Raw genomic sequence first — 23,961 nt, 5'->3', positions numbered from 1 at the left:
AGTAGTGTCAGTGCCCACAGTGGTAGTACCCCGTATGCAGAGCCCACAGCAGTGGTGCCCTTTATGCAATGCAGCCAGTAGTAGTGCCCCTTATGCAGTGCCCCTATGCAATACCCCCATTAGTAATGCCCCTGTAGTCATGTCCCCAGTAATAATGCCCCCTGTTGTAGTGCCCACAGTACTAATGCCCCTGTAGTAGTGCCCTCAATAGTAATGCTCCCTGTAGTAGTGCCCCCAATAGTAATGCTCCCTGTAGTTGCCCCAGTAGTAATGTCCCGAGTAGTAGAGCCCCCAATAGTAATGCCCCCAGTGGTAGTGTCCCCTGTGGTAGTGCCCTCAATAGTAATGCCCCCTGTAGTAGTGCCCTCTGTATAAATGCCCCCAGTAGTAATGTCCCTGTATTAGTGCCCCCAATAGTAATGCTCCCTGTAGTCATGTCCCCAGTAATAATGCCCCCTGTTGTAGTGCCCACAGTACTAATGCCCCTGTAGTAGTGCCCTCAATAGTAATGCTCCCTGTAGTAGTGACCCAATAGTAATGCTCCCTGTAGTAGTGCCCCCAATAGTAATCCTCCCTGTAGTAGTGCCCCAGTAGTAATGTCCCGAGTAGTAGAGCCCCCAATAGTAATGCCCCCTGAGTAATGCCCCCCAGTAGTAATGCCTCCAGTGGTAGTGTCCCCTGTGGTAGTGCCCTCAATAGTAATGCCCCCTGTAGTAGTGCCCTCTGTATAAATGCCCCCAGTAGTAATGTCCCTGTATTAGTGCCCCCAATAGTAATGCTCCCTCTGTAGTTGTGCCCCCAGTAGTAAAACTGCTTTGCATGAACAAAAAACAACAACCTAATACTTACCTTAAGCCCCGCTCCCGCGTCTGCCGTCCGGTCCGGTCCGCTCGGCTGCCCCTCTGCACTATGGGAGATACGTCTTGATGTCTCTCCCATAGTGCATTGCGGGAGCTCACGAGTGCGCTCCAGCCTCCAGCTGCTGTTGCTGGGAGGGAGCCGGGTACCCGCTGGTTACAAAATCTCAGCGGGCGCTCGGCAATTAGATCCTCCCTGCGGCGTCGGCTGAGGTGTGCCGGAGGACGCGGAACTGGCAATAATAGAGGAGGAAAGGCTGGTACAGAGCAACAGAGGCAATAGACTCAGGGTAGATCCATGATGCCTGCCATACTGTATGACAGGAGTGACAATGCATGTAATACCTCTTTTACACCAGAGCTAAAACCCGGGTTATTGCAGGGTTAACCCGGGTAGCTCCTTCGTGTAAAAAGGGACAGGGTTGGATTTCCAGGTCGAGTGACCCGGCAATCCAACCCAGGTAACTTGCAGCGTTTAACACGGGAATGACTCGTGAAACCCTGCAGTGTAAACAGCGCGATCCGGGTCACGATGACGTTATCTCCAAGTGTCCACATCCACATCGAATGAGCCGGGTCACTGCAGACCCGGCTCCGTTGTGATCGGCGCCGACTCGGGAATTTTCTGGGTCGGTGCCGGCTAAATTCCTGGTCTAATCCGGTTTGGAACCCTGTTCCAACCTCCGGGTCAGACCTGGAATTTAGGTGTAAAAGCGGTATTAGAGTGGATAGTTGGCTGCTAGCAGAGTGGGGAAGAAGCCCGACGCCCTCCTACACTGCATACGTTGCTTACCGCATCACGCCCCCAAGGCTGTTGTTACCCCACTGCCTCTCAGCTTATTAATGTGATGTTAGGCTCCAGATTCCATTGGTGTAGGGTAAATAACTGCACTTTGTTGTGTCTTTATTATTAGTTGACTCTTCAGAAAAAACAGAGCGGCTGTTTCCCCGAGATTGCGCAGACATCTACAAACAGGGAATCCGAGACAACGGCATCTACACCATACAGCCCATCGCCATGAGGCAGCCTTTTGAGGTACCTAAATAGATAATTATTGGACAACTACCCAACATTTTACACAGGATCCTAACATGATAGGATGTTAATTGCTGCACTAACCCAGGCACGGAAGGACTTGTTGCCAGTAACCTGTGTTGTCCTCATTTGTTCATGTGTCTTTCATTTTCCTGAACTACTGTCCTAGATGACTTTGTTGCAAGTTTGTGGAAATGTATAAAATTAGCCAAGTGAGGGAGCCGATCTTCTACCTAAAAAGGGGATGAATTGCGGAGGTAAGAAATTGAGTTGCTTCAATACATTCTGTCCTGTGAATCATCACAGCTACAGCATGTTCTGTACAATAACTAGAACTTTGTGGACCCCACAGCAACATTAGACACTAGAGACAGCTGCTGCTGTGGATCACACCAGTGATTCAATCGGTGGTGGGCAACGCAGGGGGCCCTTCAAGAAGGAGACTCGGGGAGAAAGCTAATGTAAGACGGGCCCCGGAGTTATGCCGATGCCAACAGGCTCTAATGAAATAAATCCAGCCCTAATAAGAACATAGCCAATCAGAGTACATGGAACTCACTGCAATCATAATATGCAAATATCAATAAGAATACAGCCAATCATACAACATGGAACCAATGATGTTACTGAATCATAATATGCAAATATAAATTTCTACTTCAGGGTCCATAGGGTATCCACAGGATACCTTGGGGTATAGGTGTGACGTCAGTCGCAGGGCACCAAAGAGTTAAGCTTTCAGCCTCCCAGGATGCACTAGGTCCCCCTCCTATACCCCGCCCCCGAGCCAAGGCACCTCAGTTTAGTTTGGTGCCCGTCCGGAGTCGGGTGCACCTGTTGGAGTGGGGGCTAGAAGAGCCCCTGAAGCTTATTCTTCATGCAGCTGTGGCTGCACAACTGGATGAACAGCATGGACAGTCAGTCCTGACGTCCATGCTGTCTTCCCTACACCCCGCCGGTACCAGAACGCCGGTACTGATCCGGGGATGCTGGTGGGCGTCTGGGGTCACAGCTAGCGGTGACCCCAGATGCTCCGGACCATGGCCGGATTCAAGGGGGACAGAGGTAAGCAGCGGGGTCCCGCGGTGGGTCCCCGCTGATCACATGGTCCTAAGTCCCCAGGCAGGGGGCTCCCTGGGGACTGGCTGCAGCGTGGAGCCAGGCGACCAACCTGCGCTTCCACTACCCCCTGGGACAGCGGACCGCAGCAGAGCGGTAGCGCTGCGGCGTCCCAGGGGTTAAATGCATGCCAGGGGAGCGCGCCTTCCCTGTCTCACAGCCGGCGCCTCCCCGGCTGCACACAGCCCTCTCTGCATGCTGCCGACTGGTCCTGTGGCAGCGCTCCTCCCCCAGGCCAGCCTCCTCTCTGCTCCTCGGCGGCCATCTTCTCCAGAACGCATGGTGAACGCTGCTGGAAGCGCTGGAAGGAAGCATCGTGGTCTGGGTCCCCCCGCATACCTCTCCTCCGCTGTGGTCAGGTCTGTGTATGCAGCGCTGTGTCCTACCAGGCCCTGTGTCTGTGTAGTTGAGTGATCAGCGCTGTTAGTGCAGGAATTGTTATTTTTCTGCATTGTATGTGACTGTGCTAGCGCTGCTGCCTGTAATCTTTTCTTCTCTAAACTGTCAGCTTTATTACTGTCCCTGTTCTTTCTGCTAAAGCCCTTGCGGTGCGGTGCTGCAGGGTGGTCTCTCGCCTATTTAATACTTAATTGGTGAGAGAGGTCACATACGTGGTGCCATCATGTCTGAAAGTGATTTTCCCCTCCGGCTACAGTGTACCACGTGCAAAGTACCGTTAGCGGAGGGGGAGGGTAGCGCGGAGGGCCTTTGCCGGCAGTGTTTGTCCATGGCGCGGCCTATTACGGTTACAGCACCGGTACAGGAGCCACCCTGGGCTTGTTTCGCTCAGGCGTTAACAGCTTTAGTGGGCCAGTTAGCTCCGCAGCCCGCGTTTACTCCGATGGGTTTGTCCCAGCAGTCTGTGGTGTCGTCACCCATGCAGGGGTTCCCACGACAGTTGGTGGTACCCCACAGTCTCCCTATTTCCCCGCTCCCGGGTTCTCAGGAGCCAGCGTGGGTTAACTCCCTGACGAGTTCTGTACAGCACTTGTCGGATGTGTTGCAAGGGGAGTCTGTGATGCGGTCTCATAAAAGGCCGGTGGCGTCTCTGTCCGCTCCTTATGAGGATGACGAAGGGACGTCTGATGATGGGGAGATTCTAGATCCTTACGATCAGGAACCTCTCCATACTAAGGACGCTGATGCTAAGTCCAAAGTATATATTCCTGGACTTATTCGGGCGGTCCGCACAGCCTTGGTGATTGAGGACGAAGTTCCCCCAGCGGCTAAATCTAAGTATGCCTTTTTCAAAGATGTGAAGGGCGATGCCACAGTCTTTCCTCTTTCGGGTCAGTTGGTGGACCATTTAGAGGAGGCGTGGAAACAACCTGGCAAAAGATACCAGCCGCAGAGACGCCTGGCGGTGGCTTATCCGTTCGCGGATAATTATTTTGCGAAGTGGGAATCCCCTCCACAGGTGGATTCTCACGTGACCCGTCTTGTCCGTAGTGCCACATTGCCGATGCCATCCATGTCCTCCCTTAAGGATGCTACGGACCGCAAGGTAGAAATCTGCCTGAAGTCCGCTTATTCCCTTGCAGGGGGGGAAGCACGGTCGGCTATGGCCATTTGCTGGGTTGCCAGAGCGATGGAGCGCTGGGCGGATTCATTAGAGGCTTCTTTTGAATCCGACTGTCCGGCCGATCAGGCGGAGTTGATTGGCAATCTCCGTGATTCGGCCACCTACATCAACGAGGCGGCTCTAGACATTAGTACTCTGGTGTCTAGAATTTCTTCAGCAGCGGTAGCTGCTCGTCGCACCTTGTGGCTGCGATCCTGGAAGGCGGACGCAGATTCCAAGAAAGGTCTGGAAGCGTTGCCGTTTACCGGAGAAGTTCTCTTCGGTCCGGATCTGGATAAGATTGTGGCCACGCTGGCGGCAGCCAAATCTGCCTGTCTCCCGTCGGCCGCTGCTCCTTCTGGTTCGGGACCATCGTCCTTTCGGTCATCTAGGGCCCAGGGCAGGCCCAAACCACAGTCGTTTCCTCGACAGGCTGGCCCTAAGAAATCGGTCAAGCCCCGGAAGCAGGCATGGAGTACCAGACGTCCGGCCCCCAAGCCAGATGACAAGCCTGCGGCCTGACGGTCCGGGCATCCCTTTGGGGGATCCCAGGGTGGGAGGCCGCCTGCTACAGTTCGCCCAGTGTTGGTCGACCACTACGACAGACACTTGGGTTCTGGAGGTGGTTTCCCACGGATACGCCCTCTCCTTCCGGCACAGACCCCCGGCTCGCTTCTTCACCACGGGTCTCCCATCAGACCGGAACAAGGCTACGGAGCTGCGGAAGGTATTGCACACTATGCTCCAGGCTGGAGTTATAGTGGCGGTTCCATTCTCCCAGAGGGGCCAGGGTTTCTATTCAAATCTATTTTTGGTACAGAAACCCAATGGGTCATATCGTCCGATTCTCAACCTCAAAGCACTCAACAAGTCTTTGCGGGTCCCGAAGTTTCGGATGGAGACCCTACGGTCCATCATTCTGGCGCTGGAACCTGGGGACTACTTGGTGTCATTGGACATACAGGACGCTTACCTGCATGTCCCTATTCTTTGGCGCCATCAACAGTTCCTCAGGTTTGCAATCAGCAGCGACCACTTCCAGTTTCGGGCGTTACCTTTTGGCCTGGCAACAGCACCACGTGTTTTCACCAAGGTGATGGCGGTCATGGCGGCTTCTCTGCGGCTGCAGGGAGTCCGCATGTTGCCGTATTTGGACGACCTGTTATTGGTGGCAGGATCTCCAGAGCTCCTGTTACGCCACTTGGACCTGACCATTGCACTGCTGCAACGGCACGGCTGGCTAATCAACTGGCAGAAGTCCACTCTAATCCCGTCTCGGAGGATTTTGCATCTTGGAGCCTTATTGGACTCGGGACAGCAAAGGATCTTCGTGACGGAGGACAAGATCTCTGCTTTACAGTCAAGGGTGCGCAGTTGTCTGCACAGCCGCCGGGTGTCCTTACACTCGGCGATGAGGTTACTGGGCTCCATGGTGTCGGTGTTCGACATGGTGGAATACGCCCAGTTTCACTCCAGACCTCTGCAGCACCTGATCCTGTCCAAGTGGAACGGGCTGACTCAGTCTCTGAAGTCCCAGACGATTGTGCTCACCCAGGAGGTTCGCCTGTCCCTTACGTGGTGGTTACAGACGACCCACCTCAACAAGGGACGTCCGTTCTGGGTTCCAAATTGGGTCCTGTTGACAACGGACGCCAGTCTTCGGGGCTGGGGAGCAGTTTCGGGTCCACACTTGTTCCAGGGCAGGTGGACGCCGACAGAAGCGGAGCTTCCAATAAATATCTTGGAACTCCGTGCGGTCTTCAATGCTCTCCAGCAGGCACAGCGGTTTCTCCAGGGTCGCCCGGTGCAGGTCCAGTCGGACAACGCTACCACCGTGGCCTACATAAACAGGCAAGGAGGAACTCGCAGTCGGGCGGCTCTCGTAGAGGTCTCTCGGATCCTGGTTTGGGCGGAGCGCAATCTTCCGGCCATATCAGCGGTCTTCATCCCGGGAGTGCTCAATTGGGAGGCGGACTTTCTAAGTCGCCAGGACGTTCATCCGGGGGAATGGTCCCTGCACCCGGACGTTTTTCAACTACTGGTGGACAGGTGGGGTCTTCCAGAAATCGACCTCATGGCGTCCCGGCACAACAACAAGTTGCCGGTGTACGGGTCTCGCACAAGAGACGAAGGGGCGTCTCTGGTGGATGCTCTGTCCGTCAGGTGGACGTTCCGGTTCGCATACCTGTTCCCTCCGGTCTCCCTTCTTCCACGGGTAATCCGGAAATTCAAACAGGAAGGAGGGACGCTCCTGTTGATAGCTCCCGCGTGGCCCAGACGGCACTGGTTCTCAGACCTTCAGGGTCTGTCCGTGGACATTCCTCTGCGGTTGCCGATACGACCGGACCTTCTGTCTCAGGGTCCTTGCCTTCACCCGGACCTGACTCGGCTGTCTTTGACGGCGTGGCTGTTGAGACGGCCATGCTGAGGTCCCGGGGGTTTTCCAGCTCTGTGGTGCGGACCATGTTACGAGCTCGGAAACCGTCTTCCGCGAGGATATACCATCGCGTGTGGCATACGTTCTTCCAGTGGTGTCGACCGAGAGGTTATGCACCGCGGGAGTTTCGTCTGTCTCGGATTCTCGCCTTCCTGCAAGCGGGACTAGATCATGGGCTTCGCCTTGCTTCTTTGAAGGTACAGGTTTCGGCCCTATCTGTCTGGTTTCACCGTAGGATTGCTACAATCCTGGATGTGCGCACCTTTATGCAGGGTGTTCTCCGCATTCAGCCGCCCTTTGTTCCACCTGTGGCGCCTTGGGATTTGGCTGTGGTCCTGAGGGCTCTCCAAGGACCGCCGTTTGAACCACTGGGCTCAGTGGATCTTAAATGGCTAACAGCTAAGACTGTTTTCCTTCTGGCCATTGCTTCGGCCAGACGTGTTTCTGAGTTAGGGGCTCTTTCTTGTAGACCCCCTTTCTTGGTTTTTTATGGGAACAGGGCAGTGCTCCGCACTCGGCCCGAGTTTCTTCCCAAAGTTGTTTCCCAGTTTCATATTAACGAGGAAATAGTGGTTCCGGCCTTTAACTCACCGGGTCTTTCCGTGGGTGAGGCCTCTTTGGATGTTGTGCGGGCCTTAAGGACTTATGTTGACCGCACTTCTTCGTTTAGGAAGTCGGACGCTTTGTTTGTCCTCTTTGGCTTCCGTAAAAAGGGTTGGCCTGCTTCAAAGCAAACTTTGGCAGCCTGGATCCGTATGGCTATTTCTGAAGCTTATCTTCATGAAGGCCTACCGGTCCCTCCTTCTCTGAAGGCTCATTCCACTAGGTCTGTGGGTCCTTCGTGGGCAGCTCGACGTGGTGCCTCGGCAGTTCAGATCTGCAAGGCTGCTACGTGGTCTTCTGTCCATACCTTCGTGAGGTATTACAGGTTTGACACCTTCGCCTCTCAGGATGCTTCCTTCGGGCGGCGGATTCTCCTTTCTGCACAGGAGCGTCCCCACCCTTAAAGGATACTGCTTTGGGACATCCCCAAGGTATCCTGTGGATACCCTATGGACCCTGAAGTAGAAAATATGAGATATGGTAAGAACTTACCCTTGTTATCTCTATTTCTACGAAGTCCATAGGGTTCCACAGGACTCCCGCCCTGTCGCACCTGTGCTGCAGATGGGCTTTGCTCTGGTCACCGGTTTTCCGTCTCCCTCTGGTGAGAATGTGATTCTTGTATGTGTCCAGATCTTTGTTCTCTCTCTTCCTTCTCCTCCTCCGGCCTATGGCTTGGTAACTAACTGAGGTGCCTTGGCTCGGGGGCGGGGTATAGGAGGGGGACCTAGTGCATCCTGGGAGGCTGAAAGCTTAACTCTTTGGTGCCCTGCGACTGACGTCACACCTATACCCCAAGGTATCCTGTGGAACCCTATGGACTTCGTAGAAATAGAGATAACAAGGGTAAGTTCTTACCATATCTCATATTATCATGTGCGGTTTTAAATATATGTGATTTCATCTCATCTACACTCTGGCCCTCATTCAGAGCCACTCGCTAGCGGCAGTACGCTCGTTCCGAGCGATGTTCGCACATCTGCGCATGCGTACGGATCGTTATACGCATGCGCGAACCAGTCAGTGCGGCCGAAATTCATGTGCTCGCAATATAGCGAATGCCTGCTATTTTGAGTGACAGAATGAGGCGTATGTGGGTGGTAACAGGGGAAGGTGCTTGAAAATGGGGAGTGGAGATCCGAACGCAGGCGTGCTTAAAGGTCAAAACGGGCGTTTTATGGGTGTGCATAATTAATACAGCAGCGTCATTGACCATGTCACTGGGTTATTTTATAGCCAGAACTGCTCGCAAGATTGTGGTAGCAAAAACCAACCACAAGAATAGCGAGCAGTTCATACGCTGGTCGATGTACTCGATTAATCTAATAAATAGCGGACATGACGTATGGTGCGAGCGGCCAGGGGGCGTTTTTAACAAAAAAACAAGCGTATGTTTTGCTCGCTCGTTCAGACTTAGAGGTGTGAACAGACTGCAATTTGCGAACGGATCATTTGAATAGCCACCCCTTGTTTTTGAACGAACGACCGCAAATAGCGAACGGCTCTGAATCAGGCCCTCTGCACAGAACCTCATGCAATCATGTGCGATATTAAATGTACGTGATTCCATCTTTTGCAAATATTTGTTATTACACGTATAGGATATCGTGCCTGATTCAGACCCGCTCGCGAACGCTTAGTGCTCGCAAGCGTGTCGAGATGGCCGGGCAGTGCGCCCTGCGCGTGCGTGAGCCCCGGAGCGAGCGAGAAATCACTCGCACCGGCGCTCCCATCCAAAAGGGGCGGCTGTCGATTTTGATCGACAGCTCGACCCGTTTGGCAGGCAGGTCGGGGGGGGGGGGTGGCTGGACAAACGGAGGCGTTCCCTACCACAAGGGTCTCGTCGCAAGCCTTGATGGTCGCGACCATCACCTGGTCGCTCGCTAAAGTTGTGGGTGGTCACCCACAGCTTAGTGAGTGGCCAGGAGGCCGGTCACAAAAAAAAAAAAAAAACGCCCTTCAGACCTGCGAGGTGCCTCCGGCAGCGAGCGGGTCTGAATCAGGGCCATAGTGTTCAGTGAAGCATAGTGTATGGTAGATAACTGGCCTGGTTTTTGCTTCAACCCAGAGCAAGTTATCTCCTTTGATCAGTGGACCAATTGACTCAGATGTAGAACTGTCTCTCTTAATCAAGGATACCATTCCTTTAGATTCAGTATAGGGGCAGCTGTGGTTAAATGGATGAAGTGTTAAAAAATCACAAAGTATGTTAACATAACAGTTAATGAAATAGTTGAACAAACAGTGGCCCTCATTCAGAGCCGCTCGTTAGCGGCAGTACGCTCGTTCCGAGCGATGTTTGCACATCTGCGCATGCGTACGGTCAGTGCGGCCGAAAATCGTTGGTACGCAATATAGCGAGGGCCTGCTATTTTGAGTGACAGAATGAGGCGTATGTGGGTGGTAACAGGGGAAGGTGCTTGAAAATGGGGAGTGGAGATCCGAACGCAGGCGTGCTTAAAGGTCAAAACGGGCGTTTTATGGGTGTGCATATTTAAAACAGCAGCGTCATTGACCACGTCACTGGGTTATTTTATAGCCAGAACTGCTCGCAAATTTGTGGTAGCAAACACCAACCACAAGAATAGCGAGCAGTTCATACGCTGGTCGATGTACTCGATTAATCTAATAAATAGCGGACATGACGTAGGATGCGAGCGGCCAGGGGGCGTTTTTAACAAATAAACGAGCGTATGTTTTGCTCGCTCGTTCAGACTTAGAGGTGTGAACAGACTGCAATGTGCGTACGGATCATTTGAATAGCCACCCCTTGTTTTTAAACGAGCGACCACAAATAGCGAACGGCTCTGAATCAGGCCCAGTGACCAACATCTAAGGTAATTCCAGATTAAAAAAATGATTTATTTAAATTCTTTCCACAAATAACTCACCATGTACATGTACTACACAATTCTTTTCATCAAAACACTCCATTGTATTTTCTCTAAGGATACAACATCCTCACCTCTCCCTGCATCTCACCTCTCCCTGCATCTCACCTGTCCCTGCATCTCACCTCTCCCTGCATCTCACCTCTCCCTACATCTCACCTCTCCCTGCATCTCCCCTCTCCCTGCATCTCACCTGTCCCTGCATCTCACCTCTCCCTGCATCTCCCCTCTCCCTGCATCTCCCCTCTCCCTGCATCTCACCTGTCCCTGCATCTCACCTGTCCCTGCATCTCACCTCTCCCTGCATCTCACCTGTCCCTGAATCTCACCTCTCCCTGCATCTCACCTCTCCCTCCATCTCACCTCTCCCTGCATCTCACCTGTCCCTGCATCTCACCTCTCCCTACATCTAACCTCTCCCTGCATCTCACCTGTCCCTGCATCTCTCCTCTCCCTGCATCTCACCTCTCCCTACATCTAACTTCTCCCTGCATCTCACCTGTCCCTGCATCTCACCTCTCCCTACATCTAACCTCTCCCTGCATCTCACCTGTCCCTGCATCTCTCCTCTCCCTGCATCTCACCTCTCCCTACATCTAACTTCTCCCTGCATCTCACCTGTCCCTCCATCTCACCTCTCCCTGCATCTCCCCCCTCCCTGCATCTCCCCTCTCCCTGCATCTCCCCTCTCCCTGCATCTCACCTCTCCCTACATCTCACCTGTCCCTGCATCTCACCTCTCACTCCATCTCACCTGTCCCTGCATCTCTCCTCTCCCTGCATCTCACCTGCCCCTGCATCTCACCTCTCCCTGCATCTCACCTCTCCCTGCATCTCTCCTCTCCCTGCATCTCGCCTCTCCCTACATCTCACCTGCCCCTGTATCTCACCTCTCCCTGCATCTCACCTCTCCCTGCATCTCTCCTGTCCCTGCATCTCACCTCTCCCTGCATCTCACCTCTCCCTGCATCTCACCTGTCCCTGCATCTCACCTCTCCCTGCATCTCCCCTCTCCCTGCATCTCACCTGTCCCTGCATCTCACCTGTCCCTGCATCTCACCTCTCCCTGCATCTCACCTGTCCCTGAATCTCACCTCTCCCTGCATCTCACCTCTCCCTCCATCTCACCTCTCCCTGCATCTCACCTGTCCCTGCATCTCACCTCTCCCTACATCTAACCTCTCCCTGCATCTCACCTGTCCCTGCATCTCTCCTCTCCCTGCATCTCACCTCTCCCTACATCTAACTTCTCCCTGCATCTCACCTGTCCCTGCATCTCACCTCTCCCTACATCTAACCTCTCCCTGCATCTCACCTGTCCCTGCATCTCTCCTCTCCCTGCATCTCACCTCTCCCTACATCTAACTTCTCCCTGCATCTCACCTGTCCCTCCATCTCACCTCTCCCTGCATCTCCCCCCTCCCTGCATCTCCCCTCTCCCTGCATCTCCCCTCTCCCTGCATCTCACCTCTCCCTACATCTCACCTGTCCCTGCATCTCACCTCTCACTCCATCTCACCTGTCCCTGCATCTCTCCTCTCCCTGCATCTCACCTGCCCCTGCATCTCACCTCTCCCTGCATCTCACCTCTCCCTGCATCTCTCCTCTCCCTGCATCTCGCCTCTCCCTACATCTCACCTCTCCCTGCATCTCACCTGTCCCTCCATCTCACCTGTCCCTCCATCTCACCTGTCCCTGCATCTCTCCTCTCCCTGCATCTCTCCTCTCCCTGCATCTCACCTCTCCCTGCATCTCACCTGTCCCTACATCTCTCCTCTCCCTGCATCTCACCTCTCCCTGCATCTCACCTGCCCCTGCATCTCACCTCTCCCTGCATCTCTCCTCTCCCTGCATCTCACCTCTCCCTGCATCTCTCCTCTCCCTGCATCTCACCTGTCCCTACATCTCACCTGTCCATGCATCTCACCTGCCCCTGCATCTCACCTCTCCCTGCATCTCACCTGTCCCTGCATCTCACCTGTCCCTGCATCTCTCCTCTCCCTGCATCTCTCCTCTCCCTGCATCTCACCTCTCCCTGCATCTCACCTGTCCCTACATCTCTCCTCTCCCTGCATCTCACCTCTCCCTGCATCTCACCTGCCCCTGCATCTCACCTCTCCCTGCATCTCTCCTCTCCCTGCATCTCACCTCTCCCTGCATCTCTCCTCTCCCTGCATCTCACCTGTCCCTACATCTCACCTGTCCATGCATCTCACCTGCCCCTGCATCTCACCTCTCCCTGCATCTCACCTGTCCCTGCATCTCACCTGTCCCTGCATCTCTCCTCTCCCTGCATCTGACCTCTCCCTGCATCTCTCCTCTCCCTGCATCTCACCTCTCCCTACATCTCACCTGTCCCTGCATCTCACCTGCCCCTGCATCTCACCTCTCCCTGCATCTCTCCTGTCCCTGCATCTCACCTGTCCCTGCATCTCTCCTCTCCCTGCATCTCACCTCTCCCTGCATCTCACCTCTCCCTTCATCTCACCTGTCCCTGCATCTCACCTCTCCCTGCATCTCACCTGTCCCTGCATCTCACCTCTCCCTGCATCTCACCACTCCCTGCATCTCACCTCTCCCTGCATTTCACCTCTCCCTGCATCTCACCACTCCCTGCATCTCACCTCTCCCTGCATCTCACCTCTCCCTGCATCTCTCCTGTCCCTGCATCTCACCTCTCCCTGCATCTCACCTCTCCCTGCATCTCACCTGTCCCTGCATCTCTCCTGTCCCTGCATCTCACCTCTCCCTGCATCTCACCTCTCCCTGCATCTCACCTCTCCTTGCATCTCACCTCTCCCTCCATCTCACCTGTCCCTGCATCTCACCTCTCCCTGCATCTCCCCTCTCCCTGCATCTCACCTCTCCCTGCATCTCACCTCTCCCTGCATCTCTCCTCTCCCTGCATCTCACCTCTCCCTGCATCTCACCTGTCCCTGCATCTCTCCTCTCCCTGCATCTCTCCTCTCCCTGCATCTCCCCTCTCCCTGCATCTCCCCTGCCCCTGCATCTCCCCTCTCCCTGCATCTCCCCTCTCCCTGCATCTCACCTGTCCCTGCATCTCTCCTCTCCCTGCATCTCACCTCTCTCTGCATCTCACCTCTCCCTGCATCTCACCTGTCCCTGCATCTCACCACTCCCTGCATCTCACCTCTCCCTGCATCTCACCTCTCCCTGCATCTCACCACTCCCTGCATCTCACCTCTCCCTGCATCTCACCTCTCCCTGCATCTCTCCTGTCCCTGCATCTCTCCTCTCCCTGCATCTCTCCTCTCCCTGCATCTCACCTCTCCCTGCATCTCACCTGTCCCTACATCTCTCCTCTCCCTGCATCTCACCTCTCCCTGCATCTCACCTGCCCCTGCATCTCACCTCTCCCTGCATCTCACCTGTCCCTGCATCTCCCCTCTCCCTGCATCTCACCTCTCCTTGCATCTCACCTGCCCCTGCATCTCACCTCTCCCTGCATCTCACCTCTCCCTGCATCTCACCTGTCCCTGCATCTCACCTGTCCCTGCATTTCACCTCTCCCCGCATCTGACCTCTCCCCGCATCTCCCCTGTCCCCGCATCTCCCCTGTCCCCGCATCTCACCTGTCCCTGCATCTCCCCTCTCCCTGCATCTCACCTCTCCCTGCATCTCTCCTGGCCCTGCATCTAACCTCTCCCTGCATCTCACCTGTCCCTGCATCTCACCTCTCCCTGCATCTCACCTGTCCCTGCATTTCACCTCTCCCCGCATCTGACCTCTCCCCGCATCTCCCCTGTCCCCGCATCTCCCCTGTCCCCGCATCTCACCTGTCCCTGCATCTCACCTCTCCCTGCATCTCACCTCTCCCTGCATCTCTCCTGGCCCTGCATCTAACCTCTCCCTGCATCTCACCTGTCCCTGCATCTCTCCTCTCCCTGCATCTCACCTCTCCCTGCATCTCTCCTCTCCCTGCATCTCACCTGTCCCTGCATCTCACCTGCCCCTGCATCTCACCTCTCCCTGCATCTCACCTGTCCCTGCATCTCACCTGTCCCTGCATCTCTCCTCTCCCTGCATCTCACCTCTCCCTGCATCTCTCCTCTCCCTGCATCTCACCTCTCCCTACATCTCACCTGTCCCTGCATCTCACCTGCCCCTGCATCTCACCTCTCCCTGCATCTCTCCTGTCCCTGCATCTCACCTGTCCCTGCATCTCTCCTCTCCCTGCATCTCACCTCTCCCTGCATCTCACCTCTCCCTTCATCTCACCTGTCCCTGCATCTCACCTCTCCCTGCATCTCACCTGTCCCTACATCTCTCCTCTCCCTGCATCTCACCTCTCCCTGCATCTCACCTGCCCCTGCATCTCACCTCTCCCTGCATCTCACCTGTCCCTGCATCTCCCCTCTCCCTGCATCTCACCTCTCCTTGCATCTCACCTGCCCCTGCATCTCACCTCTCCCTGCATCTCACCTCTCCCTGCATCTCACCTCTCCCTGCATCTCACCTGTCCCTGCATCTCACCTGTCCCTGCATTTCACCTCTCCCCGCATCTGACCTCTCCCCGCATCTCCCCTGTCCCCGCATCTCCCCTGTCCCCGCATCTCACCTGTCCCTGCATCTCCCCTCTCCCTGCATCTCACCTCTCCCTGCATCTCTCCTGGCCCTGCATCTAACCTCTCCCTGCATCTCACCTGTCCCTGCATCTCACCTCTCCCTGCATCTCACCTGTCCCTGCATTTCACCTCTCCCCGCATCTGACCTCTCCCCGCATCTCCCCTGTCCCCGCATCTCCCCTGTCCCCGCATCTCACCTGTCCCTGCATCTCACCTCTCCCTGCATCTCACCTCTCCCTGCATCTCTCCTGGCCCTGCATCTAACCTCTCCCTGCATCTCACCTGTCCCTGCATCTCTCCTCTCCCTGCATCTAACCTCTCCCTGCATCTCTCCTCTCCCTGCATCTAACCTCTCCCACCATCTCCCCTCTCCCTGCATCTCACCTCTCACCTCTCCCTGCATCTCACCTCTCCCTGCATCTCACCTGTCCCTGCATCTCACCTCTCCCTACATCTAACCTCTCCCTGCATCTCACCTCTCCCTGCTTCTCACTTGTCCCTGCATCTCACCTCTCCCTGCATCTCTCCTCTCCCTGCATCTCACCTCTCCCTGCATCTCACCTGTCCCTGCATCTCACCTCTCCCTGCATCTCTCCTCTCCTGCATCTCACCTCTCCCTGCATCTCTCCTCTCCCTACATCTCACCTGTCCCTACATCTCACCTGTCCATGCATCTCACCTGCCCCTGCATCTCACCTCTCCCTGCATCTCACCTGTCCCTGCATCTCACCTGTCCCTGCATCTCTCCTCTCCCTGCATCTCTCCTCTCCCTGCATCTCACCTCTCCCTGCATCTCACCTGTCCCTACATCTCTCCTCTCCCTGCATCTCACCTCTCCCTGCATCTCACCTGCCCCTGCATCTCACCTCTCCCTGCATCTCTCCTCTCCCTGCATCTCACCTCTCCCTGCATCTCTCCTCTCCCTGCATCTCACCTGTCCCTACATCTCACCTGTCCATGCATCTCACCTGCCCCTGCATCTCACCTCTCCCTGCATCTCACCTGTCCCTGCATCTCACCTGTCCCTGCATCTCTCCTCTCCCTGCATCTGACCTCTCCCTGCATCTCTCCTCTCCCTGCATCTCACCTCTCCCTACATCTCACCTGTCCCTGCATCTCACCTGCCCCTGCATCTCACCTCTCCCTGCATCTCTCCTGTCCCTGCATCTCACCTGTCCCTGCATCTCTCCTCTCCCTGCATCTCACCTCTCCCTGCATCTCACCTCTCCCTTCATCTCACCTGTCCCTGCATCTCACCTCTCCCTGCATCTCACCTGTCCCTGCATCTCACCTCTCCCTGCATCTCACCACTCCCTGCATCTCACCTCTCCCTGCATTTCACCTCTCCCTGCATCTCACCACTCCCTGCATCTCACCTCTCCCTGCATCTCACCTCTCCCTGCATCTCTCCTGTCCCTGCATCTCACCTCTCCCTGCATCTCACCTCTCCCTGCATCTCACCTGTCCCTGCATCTCTCCTGTCCCTGCATCTCACCTCTCCCTGCATCTCACCTCTCCCTGCATCTCACCTCTCCTTGCATCTCACCTCTCCCTCCATCTCACCTGTCCCTGCATCTCACCTCTCCCTGCATCTCCCCTCTCCCTGCATCTCACCTCTCCCTGCATCTCACCTCTCCCTGCATCTCTCCTCTCCCTGCATCTCACCTCTCCCTGCATCTCACCTGTCCCTGCATCTCTCCTCTCCCTGCATCTCTCCTCTCCCTGCATCTCCCCTCTCCCTGCATCTCCCCTGCCCCTGCATCTCCCCTCTCCCTGCATCTCCCCTCTCCCTGCATCTCACCTGTCCCTGCATCTCTCCTCTCCCTGCATCTCACCTCTCTCTGCATCTCACCTCTCCCTGCATCTCACCTGTCCCTGCATCTCACCACTCCCTGCATCTCACCTCTCCCTGCATCTCACCTCTCCCTGCATCTCACCACTCCCTGCATCTCACCTCTCCCTGCATCTCACCTCTCCCTGCATCTCTCCTGTCCCTGCATCTCTCCTCTCCCTGCATCTCTCCTCTCCCTGCATCTCACCTCTCCCTGCATCTCACCTGTCCCTACATCTCTCCTCTCCCTGCATCTCACCTCTCCCTGCATCTCACCTGCCCCTGCATCTCACCTCTCCCTGCATCTCACCTGTCCCTGCATCTCCCCTCTCCCTGCATCTCACCTCTCCTTGCATCTCACCTGCCCCTGCATCTCACCTCTCCCTGCATCTCACCTCTCCCTGCATCTCACCTGTCCCTGCATCTCACCTGTCCCTGCATTTCACCTCTCCCCGCATCTGACCTCTCCCCGCATCTCCCCTGTCCCCGCATCTCCCCTGTCCCCGCATCTCACCTGTCCCTGCATCTCCCCTCTCCCTGCATCTCACCTCTCCCTGCATCTCTCCTGGCCCTGCATCTAACCTCTCCCTGCATCTCACCTGTCCCTGCATCTCACCTCTCCCTGCATCTCACCTGTCCCTGCATTTCACCTCTCCCCGCATCTGACCTCTCCCCGCATCTCCCCTGTCCCCGCATCTCCCCTGTCCCCGCATCTCACCTGTCCCTGCATCTCACCTCTCCCTGCATCTCACCTCTCCCTGCATCTCTCCTGGCCCTGCATCTAACCTCTCCCTGCATCTCACCTGTCCCTGCATCTCTCCTCTCCCTGCATCTCACCTCTCCCTGCATCTCTCCTCTCCCTGCATCTCACCTGTCCCTGCATCTCACCTGCCCCTGCATCTCACCTCTCCCTGCATCTCACCTGTCCCTGCATCTCACCTGTCCCTGCATCTCTCCTCTCCCTGCATCTCACCTCTCCCTGCATCTCTCCTCTCCCTGCATCTCACCTCTCCCTACATCTCACCTGTCCCTGCATCTCACCTGCCCCTGCATCTCACCTCTCCCTGCATCTCTCCTGTCCCTGCATCTCACCTGTCCCTGCATCTCTCCTCTCCCTGCATCTCACCTCTCCCTGCATCTCACCTCTCCCTTCATCTCACCTGTCCCTGCATCTCACCTCTCCCTGCATCTCACCTGTCCCTACATCTCTCCTCTCCCTGCATCTCACCTCTCCCTGCATCTCACCTGCCCCTGCATCTCACCTCTCCCTGCATCTCACCTGTCCCTGCATCTCCCCTCTCCCTGCATCTCACCTCTCCTTGCATCTCACCTGCCCCTGCATCTCACCTCTCCCTGCATCTCACCTCTCCCTGCATCTCACCTCTCCCTGCATCTCACCTGTCCCTGCATCTCACCTGTCCCTGCATTTCACCTCTCCCCGCATCTGACCTCTCCCCGCATCTCCCCTGTCCCCGCATCTCCCCTGTCCCCGCATCTCACCTGTCCCTGCATCTCCCCTCTCCCTGCATCTCACCTCTCCCTGCATCTCTCCTGGCCCTGCATCTAACCTCTCCCTGCATCTCACCTGTCCCTGCATCTCACCTCTCCCTGCATCTCACCTGTCCCTGCATTTCACCTCTCCCCGCATCTGACCTCTCCCCGCATCTCCCCTGTCCCCGCATCTCCCCTGTCCCCGCATCTCACCTGTCCCTGCATCTCACCTCTCCCTGCATCTCACCTCTCCCTGCATCTCTCCTGGCCCTGCATCTAACCTCTCCCTGCATCTCACCTGTCCCTGCATCTCTCCTCTCCCTGCATCTAACCTCTCCCTGCATCTCTCCTCTCCCTGCATCTAACCTCTCCCACCATCTCCCCTCTCCCTGCATCTCACCTCTCACCTCTCCCTGCATCTCACCTCTCCCTGCATCTCACCTGTCCCTGCATCTCACCTCTCCCTACATCTAACCTCTCCCTGCATCTCACCTCTCCCTGCTTCTCACTTGTCCCTGCATCTCTCCTCTCCCTGCATCTCACCTCTCCCTGCATCTCACCTCTCCCTGCATCTCACCTGTCCCTGCATCTCACCTCTCCCTGCATCTCTCCTCTCCTGCATCTCACCTCTCCCTGCATCTCTCCTCTCCCTACATCTAACCTGTCCCTGCATCTCCCCTGCCCCTGCATCTCACCTCTCCCTGCATCTCACCTCTCCCTGCATCTCACCTCTCCCTGCATCTCTCCTCTCCCTGCATCTCACCTCTCCCTGCATCTCACCTCTCCCTGCATCTCACCTCTCCCTGCATCTCTCCTCTCCCTGCATCTCACCTCTCCCTGCATCTCCCCTGTCCCTGCATCTCACCTCTCCCTGCATCTCCCCTGTCCCTGCATCTCAGCTCTCCTTGCATCTCACCTCTCCCCGCATCTCACCTGTCCCCGCATCTCCCCTCTCCCTGCATCTCACCTCTCCCTGCATCTCTCCTCTCCCTGCATCTAACCTCTCCCTGCATTTCACCTCTCCCTGCATCTCACCTCTCCCTGCATTTCACCTCTCCCTGCATCTCACCTCTCCCTGCATCTCACCTGTCCCTGCATCTCACCTCTCCCTGCATTTCACCTCTCCCTGCATCTCCCCTGTCCCCGCATCTCACCTCTCCCCGCATCTCCCCTGTCCCCGCATCTCACCTGTCCCTGCATCTCACCTCTCCCTGCATCTCACCTCTCCCTGCATCTCTCCTGTCCCTGCATCTAACCTCTCCCTGCATCTCACCTGTCCCTGCATCTCCTCTCCCTGCATCTCACCTCTCCCTGCATCTCACCTGTCCCTGCATCTCACCTCTCCCTACATCTAACCTCTCCCTGCATCTCACCTCTCCCTGCATCTCACCTGTCCCTGCCTCTCACCTCTCCCTGCCTCTCTCCTCTCCCTGCCTCTCACCTCTCCCTGCCTCTCACCTGTCCCTGCCTCTCACCTGTCCCTGCCTCTCACCTCTCCCTGCATCTCACCTCTCCCTGCATCTCTCCTCTCCCTGCATCTCCCCTGTCCCTGCATCTCACTTCTCCCTGCATCTCACTTCTCCCTGCATCTCTCCTCTCCCTGCATCTCTCCTCTCCCTGCATCTCAGCTCTCCCTGCATCTCAGCTCTCCCTGCATCTCACCTGTCCCTGCATCTCCCCTCTCCCTTCATCTCACCTCTCCCTGCATCTCACCTGTCCCTGCATCTCACCTGTCCCTGCATCTCGCCTCTCCCTGCATCTCGCCTCTCCCTGCATCTCGCCTCTCCCTGCATCTCGCCTCTCCCTGCATCTCTCCTCTCCCTGCATCTCACCTCTCCCTGCATCTCACCTGTCCCTGCATCTCCCCTCTCCCTTCATCTCACCTCTCCCTGCATCTCACCTGTCCCTGCATCTCACCTCTCCCTGCATCTCACCTCTCTGTGCTCATTGCAGCCATATTGATTCACTCCCCTCCTCTAAAAACTCATGAGCTTTCTTTTCATCATACATTGACTATTACAGCCTCATCGTGTCACCATAAATAACTTTTACACACCTCCTATAACTATATTTACTTCTCTCTCCTTCTGCTATTACTAGCTGGTGACATATCACCAAATCCAGGCCCCACACACACATATAGCTGATTTACTATGGAATAAAAAATCCTGCAAACCTCATACACATCACGTGTCTCCCATCACCCTCCAAATCACTAAATGTGCCTTATGGAATCCACACTCAATGTCACAACGTCTATCAATTTTTTCAATAACTGTCCACCTCTCCACAACAACTGCTGTCACCAATTTCTACATTCACTGCTCCTGAGCTGCTGTATCACACCAAACTCTTTAAATAGCCCTTGATGAAGTGGCTCCAGCTACCCATCAAACTCCACGTAAACTGAAATGACAGCCGGGGCTTCCACAGTAACAAAATACCTACAAAACTCTCACGTAAAGTAGAACGTCAGTGGTGTAAATCTCCAACCATCTCTCATCCTAACAGTCTGTCTCATGCTTTGTCTATCTCATCTGTGTCACCCCTGTCTGTCAATCAGATAACATGGAACCAATTATGTTACTGAAATCATAATATGCAAATATCATGAGAATACAGCCAATCAGATCAAATGGAACCAGTGATGTTACTGAAATAATAATATGCAAATATCAATAAAAACAGAGCCAATTAGCTTACAATAAACCAAGGAGGTCATTGAAATCATAATATTCAAATATAATTGAGAGCCAATAAGCTAACATGGAACCAAGTGATATCACTGAAATCATAATATGCAAATATCAATGAGAATACAGCCAATCAGATAACATGGATCCATTGATGTTACTCAAATCATAATATGCAAATATCAATTAGAATACAGCTAATATGCAACCTGTAAAGTCACTTTAATGAAACCAGTGATGTCACTGACAGATGGACCAGTGATGTTACTGAAATAATAATATGCAAATATCAATGAGAATACAGCAAATTAGATAACATGGAACCTGTGATGTCAATGAAATCATAATATGCAAATATCAATAAGAATACAGTCAATCAGATAATATGAAACTAATGATGTCACAGAAACCATATGAAAATATCTTACATGGAACCACTGATGTCACTGACATTATGAAACCAGTGATGTAACTGAAAGATGGAACCGTGATGTTACTAAAAATAATAATATGCAAATATCAATGAGAACAAAGTTAATCAGCTAACATGAAACCAGTGATGTCACTGAAATAATATGCAAATATCAATGAGAACAAAGCCAATCAGCTAACATGAAACCAATGATGTCACTAAAATAATATGCAAATATCAATGAGAACAAAGCCAATCAGTTAACATGAAACCAGTGATGTCACTGAAATAATATGCAAATATCAATGAGAACAAAGCCAATCAGCTAACATGAAACCAATGATGTCACTAAAATAATATGCAAATATCAATGAGAACAAAGCCAATCAGCTAACATGAAACCAGTGATGTCACTGAAATAATATGCAAATATCAATGAGAACAAAGCCAATCAGCTAACATGAAACCAGTGATGTCACTAAAATAATAATATGGAAATATCAAAGAGAATACAGCCAATCAGCATACATGGTGCCAGTGATGTCACTGAAATAATAATATGCCAATATAAATACATATCTAACAACTGTGCTGATTTGGTAGGACAGTAATTTGGGGAGTCAGTAATAATTACGACATCACTGAGACCATGTTATTTACATATTATTGAAAATCACAACATTTACAAGGAACCAATGAAATCACTTCGGTCACTTACTGAATTGATATCCTGCATTTCCTTGTATATTGCACCTGCTCACAAGATGGCTGCCTCCACTGTGTACGTGCCAGGCGCCCTTTAAGTGTCTCATACAATGACCTCACTTATCTTTGTTACATTTTTATTGTACTTTATTGTCATACGATTCCGGTAAACCCAGTGCCGTACGTACATTGTTGGGAAGCAAAGGTCGGAATATTCTGGTGAAAGATATTTCTGGTTGGTTTTAGGCTTACTGTGACATGGTGACTGACGGAGGCGGGTGGACGGTATTCCAGAGGAGGCAGGACGGAGCTGTAGACTTCAACCGTACGTGGCAAGAATATAAACAGGGGTTTGGCAGCTTTCAAGGGGAACACTGGTTGGGCAACGAAAACCTGCACAGCCTGACCAGGCTGGGGCAACACACCTTACGCATCGAACTAGAGGACTGGTACAGCGTCAAGCGACATGCCAACTACCGGAAGTTCAAGGTCGCCAGCGAACAAAACAAGTACAGACTGACTGCCCGGGAGTACCATGGCAATGCCGGGAATGCCCTTAGCTACAGTCGCAATTACAATCACGATCACAAATATTTCACAACTCACGACGGCGATAATGACAATTATTCGTCCGGAAACTGCGGCTCGTACTATGGTTCCGGCTGGTGGTTCGACACCTGTCTGGCAGCCAATTTAAACGGAAAGTATTACAGAGGACGATACAGCGGGGTGACTAGCGGCATTTACTGGGGCACTTGGTACATTCTAACGGACAAGAGGACAAACCAGAAATACTCATTCAAGAAAGTCGAGATGAAAACGAGGATACTGAACTCTTAGTGACGAAGACTTTTCCCAAGAACTTAGCGTTAGTGATACATTTACTCCGCATTATGCAGACAAGAAGTACCTAAATACAAGGAGACATAGAGCTAACGACCAATAACACCAATCAGACATGTTCAAATCATTATGTATCATAATTGCCTACTTTTGAAAAAGCACTTCAGGGAGATTGTGAAAGCAGCATGTGGGCGTATACTGCTACATCTCAGTGGGCGTGTCCTGCTACATCTCAGTGGGCGTGTCCTGCTACATCTGAGAGATGTGTCATACATGTGATGGGCGTGTCCTGCTACATCTGAGAGATGTGTCATACATGTGATGGGCGTGTCCTGCTACATCTGAGGCGTGTCATACATGTGATGGGTGTGTACTGCTACATCTGAGAGGCGTCTCCTGCTACATCTGAGAGGTGTGTCATACATGTGATGGGCGTGTACTGCTACATCTGAGAGGCGTGTCATACATGTGATGGGCGTGTACTGCTACATCTGAGAGGCGTGTCATACATGTGATGGGCGTGTACTGCTACATCTGAGAGGCGTGTCATACATGTGATGGGCGTGTACTGCTACATCTGAGAGGCGTGTCATACATGTGATGGGCGTGTACTGCTACATCTGAGAGGCGTGTCATACATGTGATGGGCATGCACTGCTACATCTGAGAGGCGTGTCATACATGTGATGGGTGTGTACTGCTACATCTGAGAGGCGTGTCATACATGTGATGGGCATGTACTGCTACATCTGAGAGGCGTGTCATACATGTGATGGGCGTGTACTGCTACATCTGAGAGGCGTGTCATACATGTGATGGGCGTGTACTGCTACATCTGAGAGGCGTGTCATGAACATGATTTACATCCAATGTAAACAAGCCCCAAAGCAGTTAGT

General features: G+C 53.8%; 1 protein-coding gene across 1 annotated transcript in view; it reads left to right on the top strand.

Annotated features, from left to right (window-relative positions):
• Positions 1-23,251, top strand: part of LOC148516575 (fibroleukin-like) — a 54,099-nt gene extending 30,848 nt beyond the window's left edge. The window contains exons 3-4 of the mRNA XM_088479852.1: positions 1,772-1,893; positions 22,469-23,251. Coding sequence (XP_088335978.1) covers positions 1,772-1,893; positions 22,469-23,062 — 716 coding nt within the window. The 3' untranslated portion in view covers positions 23,063-23,251. The remainder of the gene's footprint in view (positions 1-1,771; positions 1,894-22,468) is intronic.
• Positions 23,252-23,961: the final 710 nt, after the last annotated feature.

Source organism: Taudactylus pleione, unplaced genomic scaffold (genome assembly GCF_031769625.1).
Source record: "Taudactylus pleione unplaced genomic scaffold, aTauple2 ptg000247l, whole genome shotgun sequence".
Taxonomy (NCBI): Eukaryota; Metazoa; Chordata; class Amphibia; order Anura; family Myobatrachidae; genus Taudactylus; species Taudactylus pleione.
This window is presented reverse-complemented; position numbering and strand designations above follow the sequence as displayed.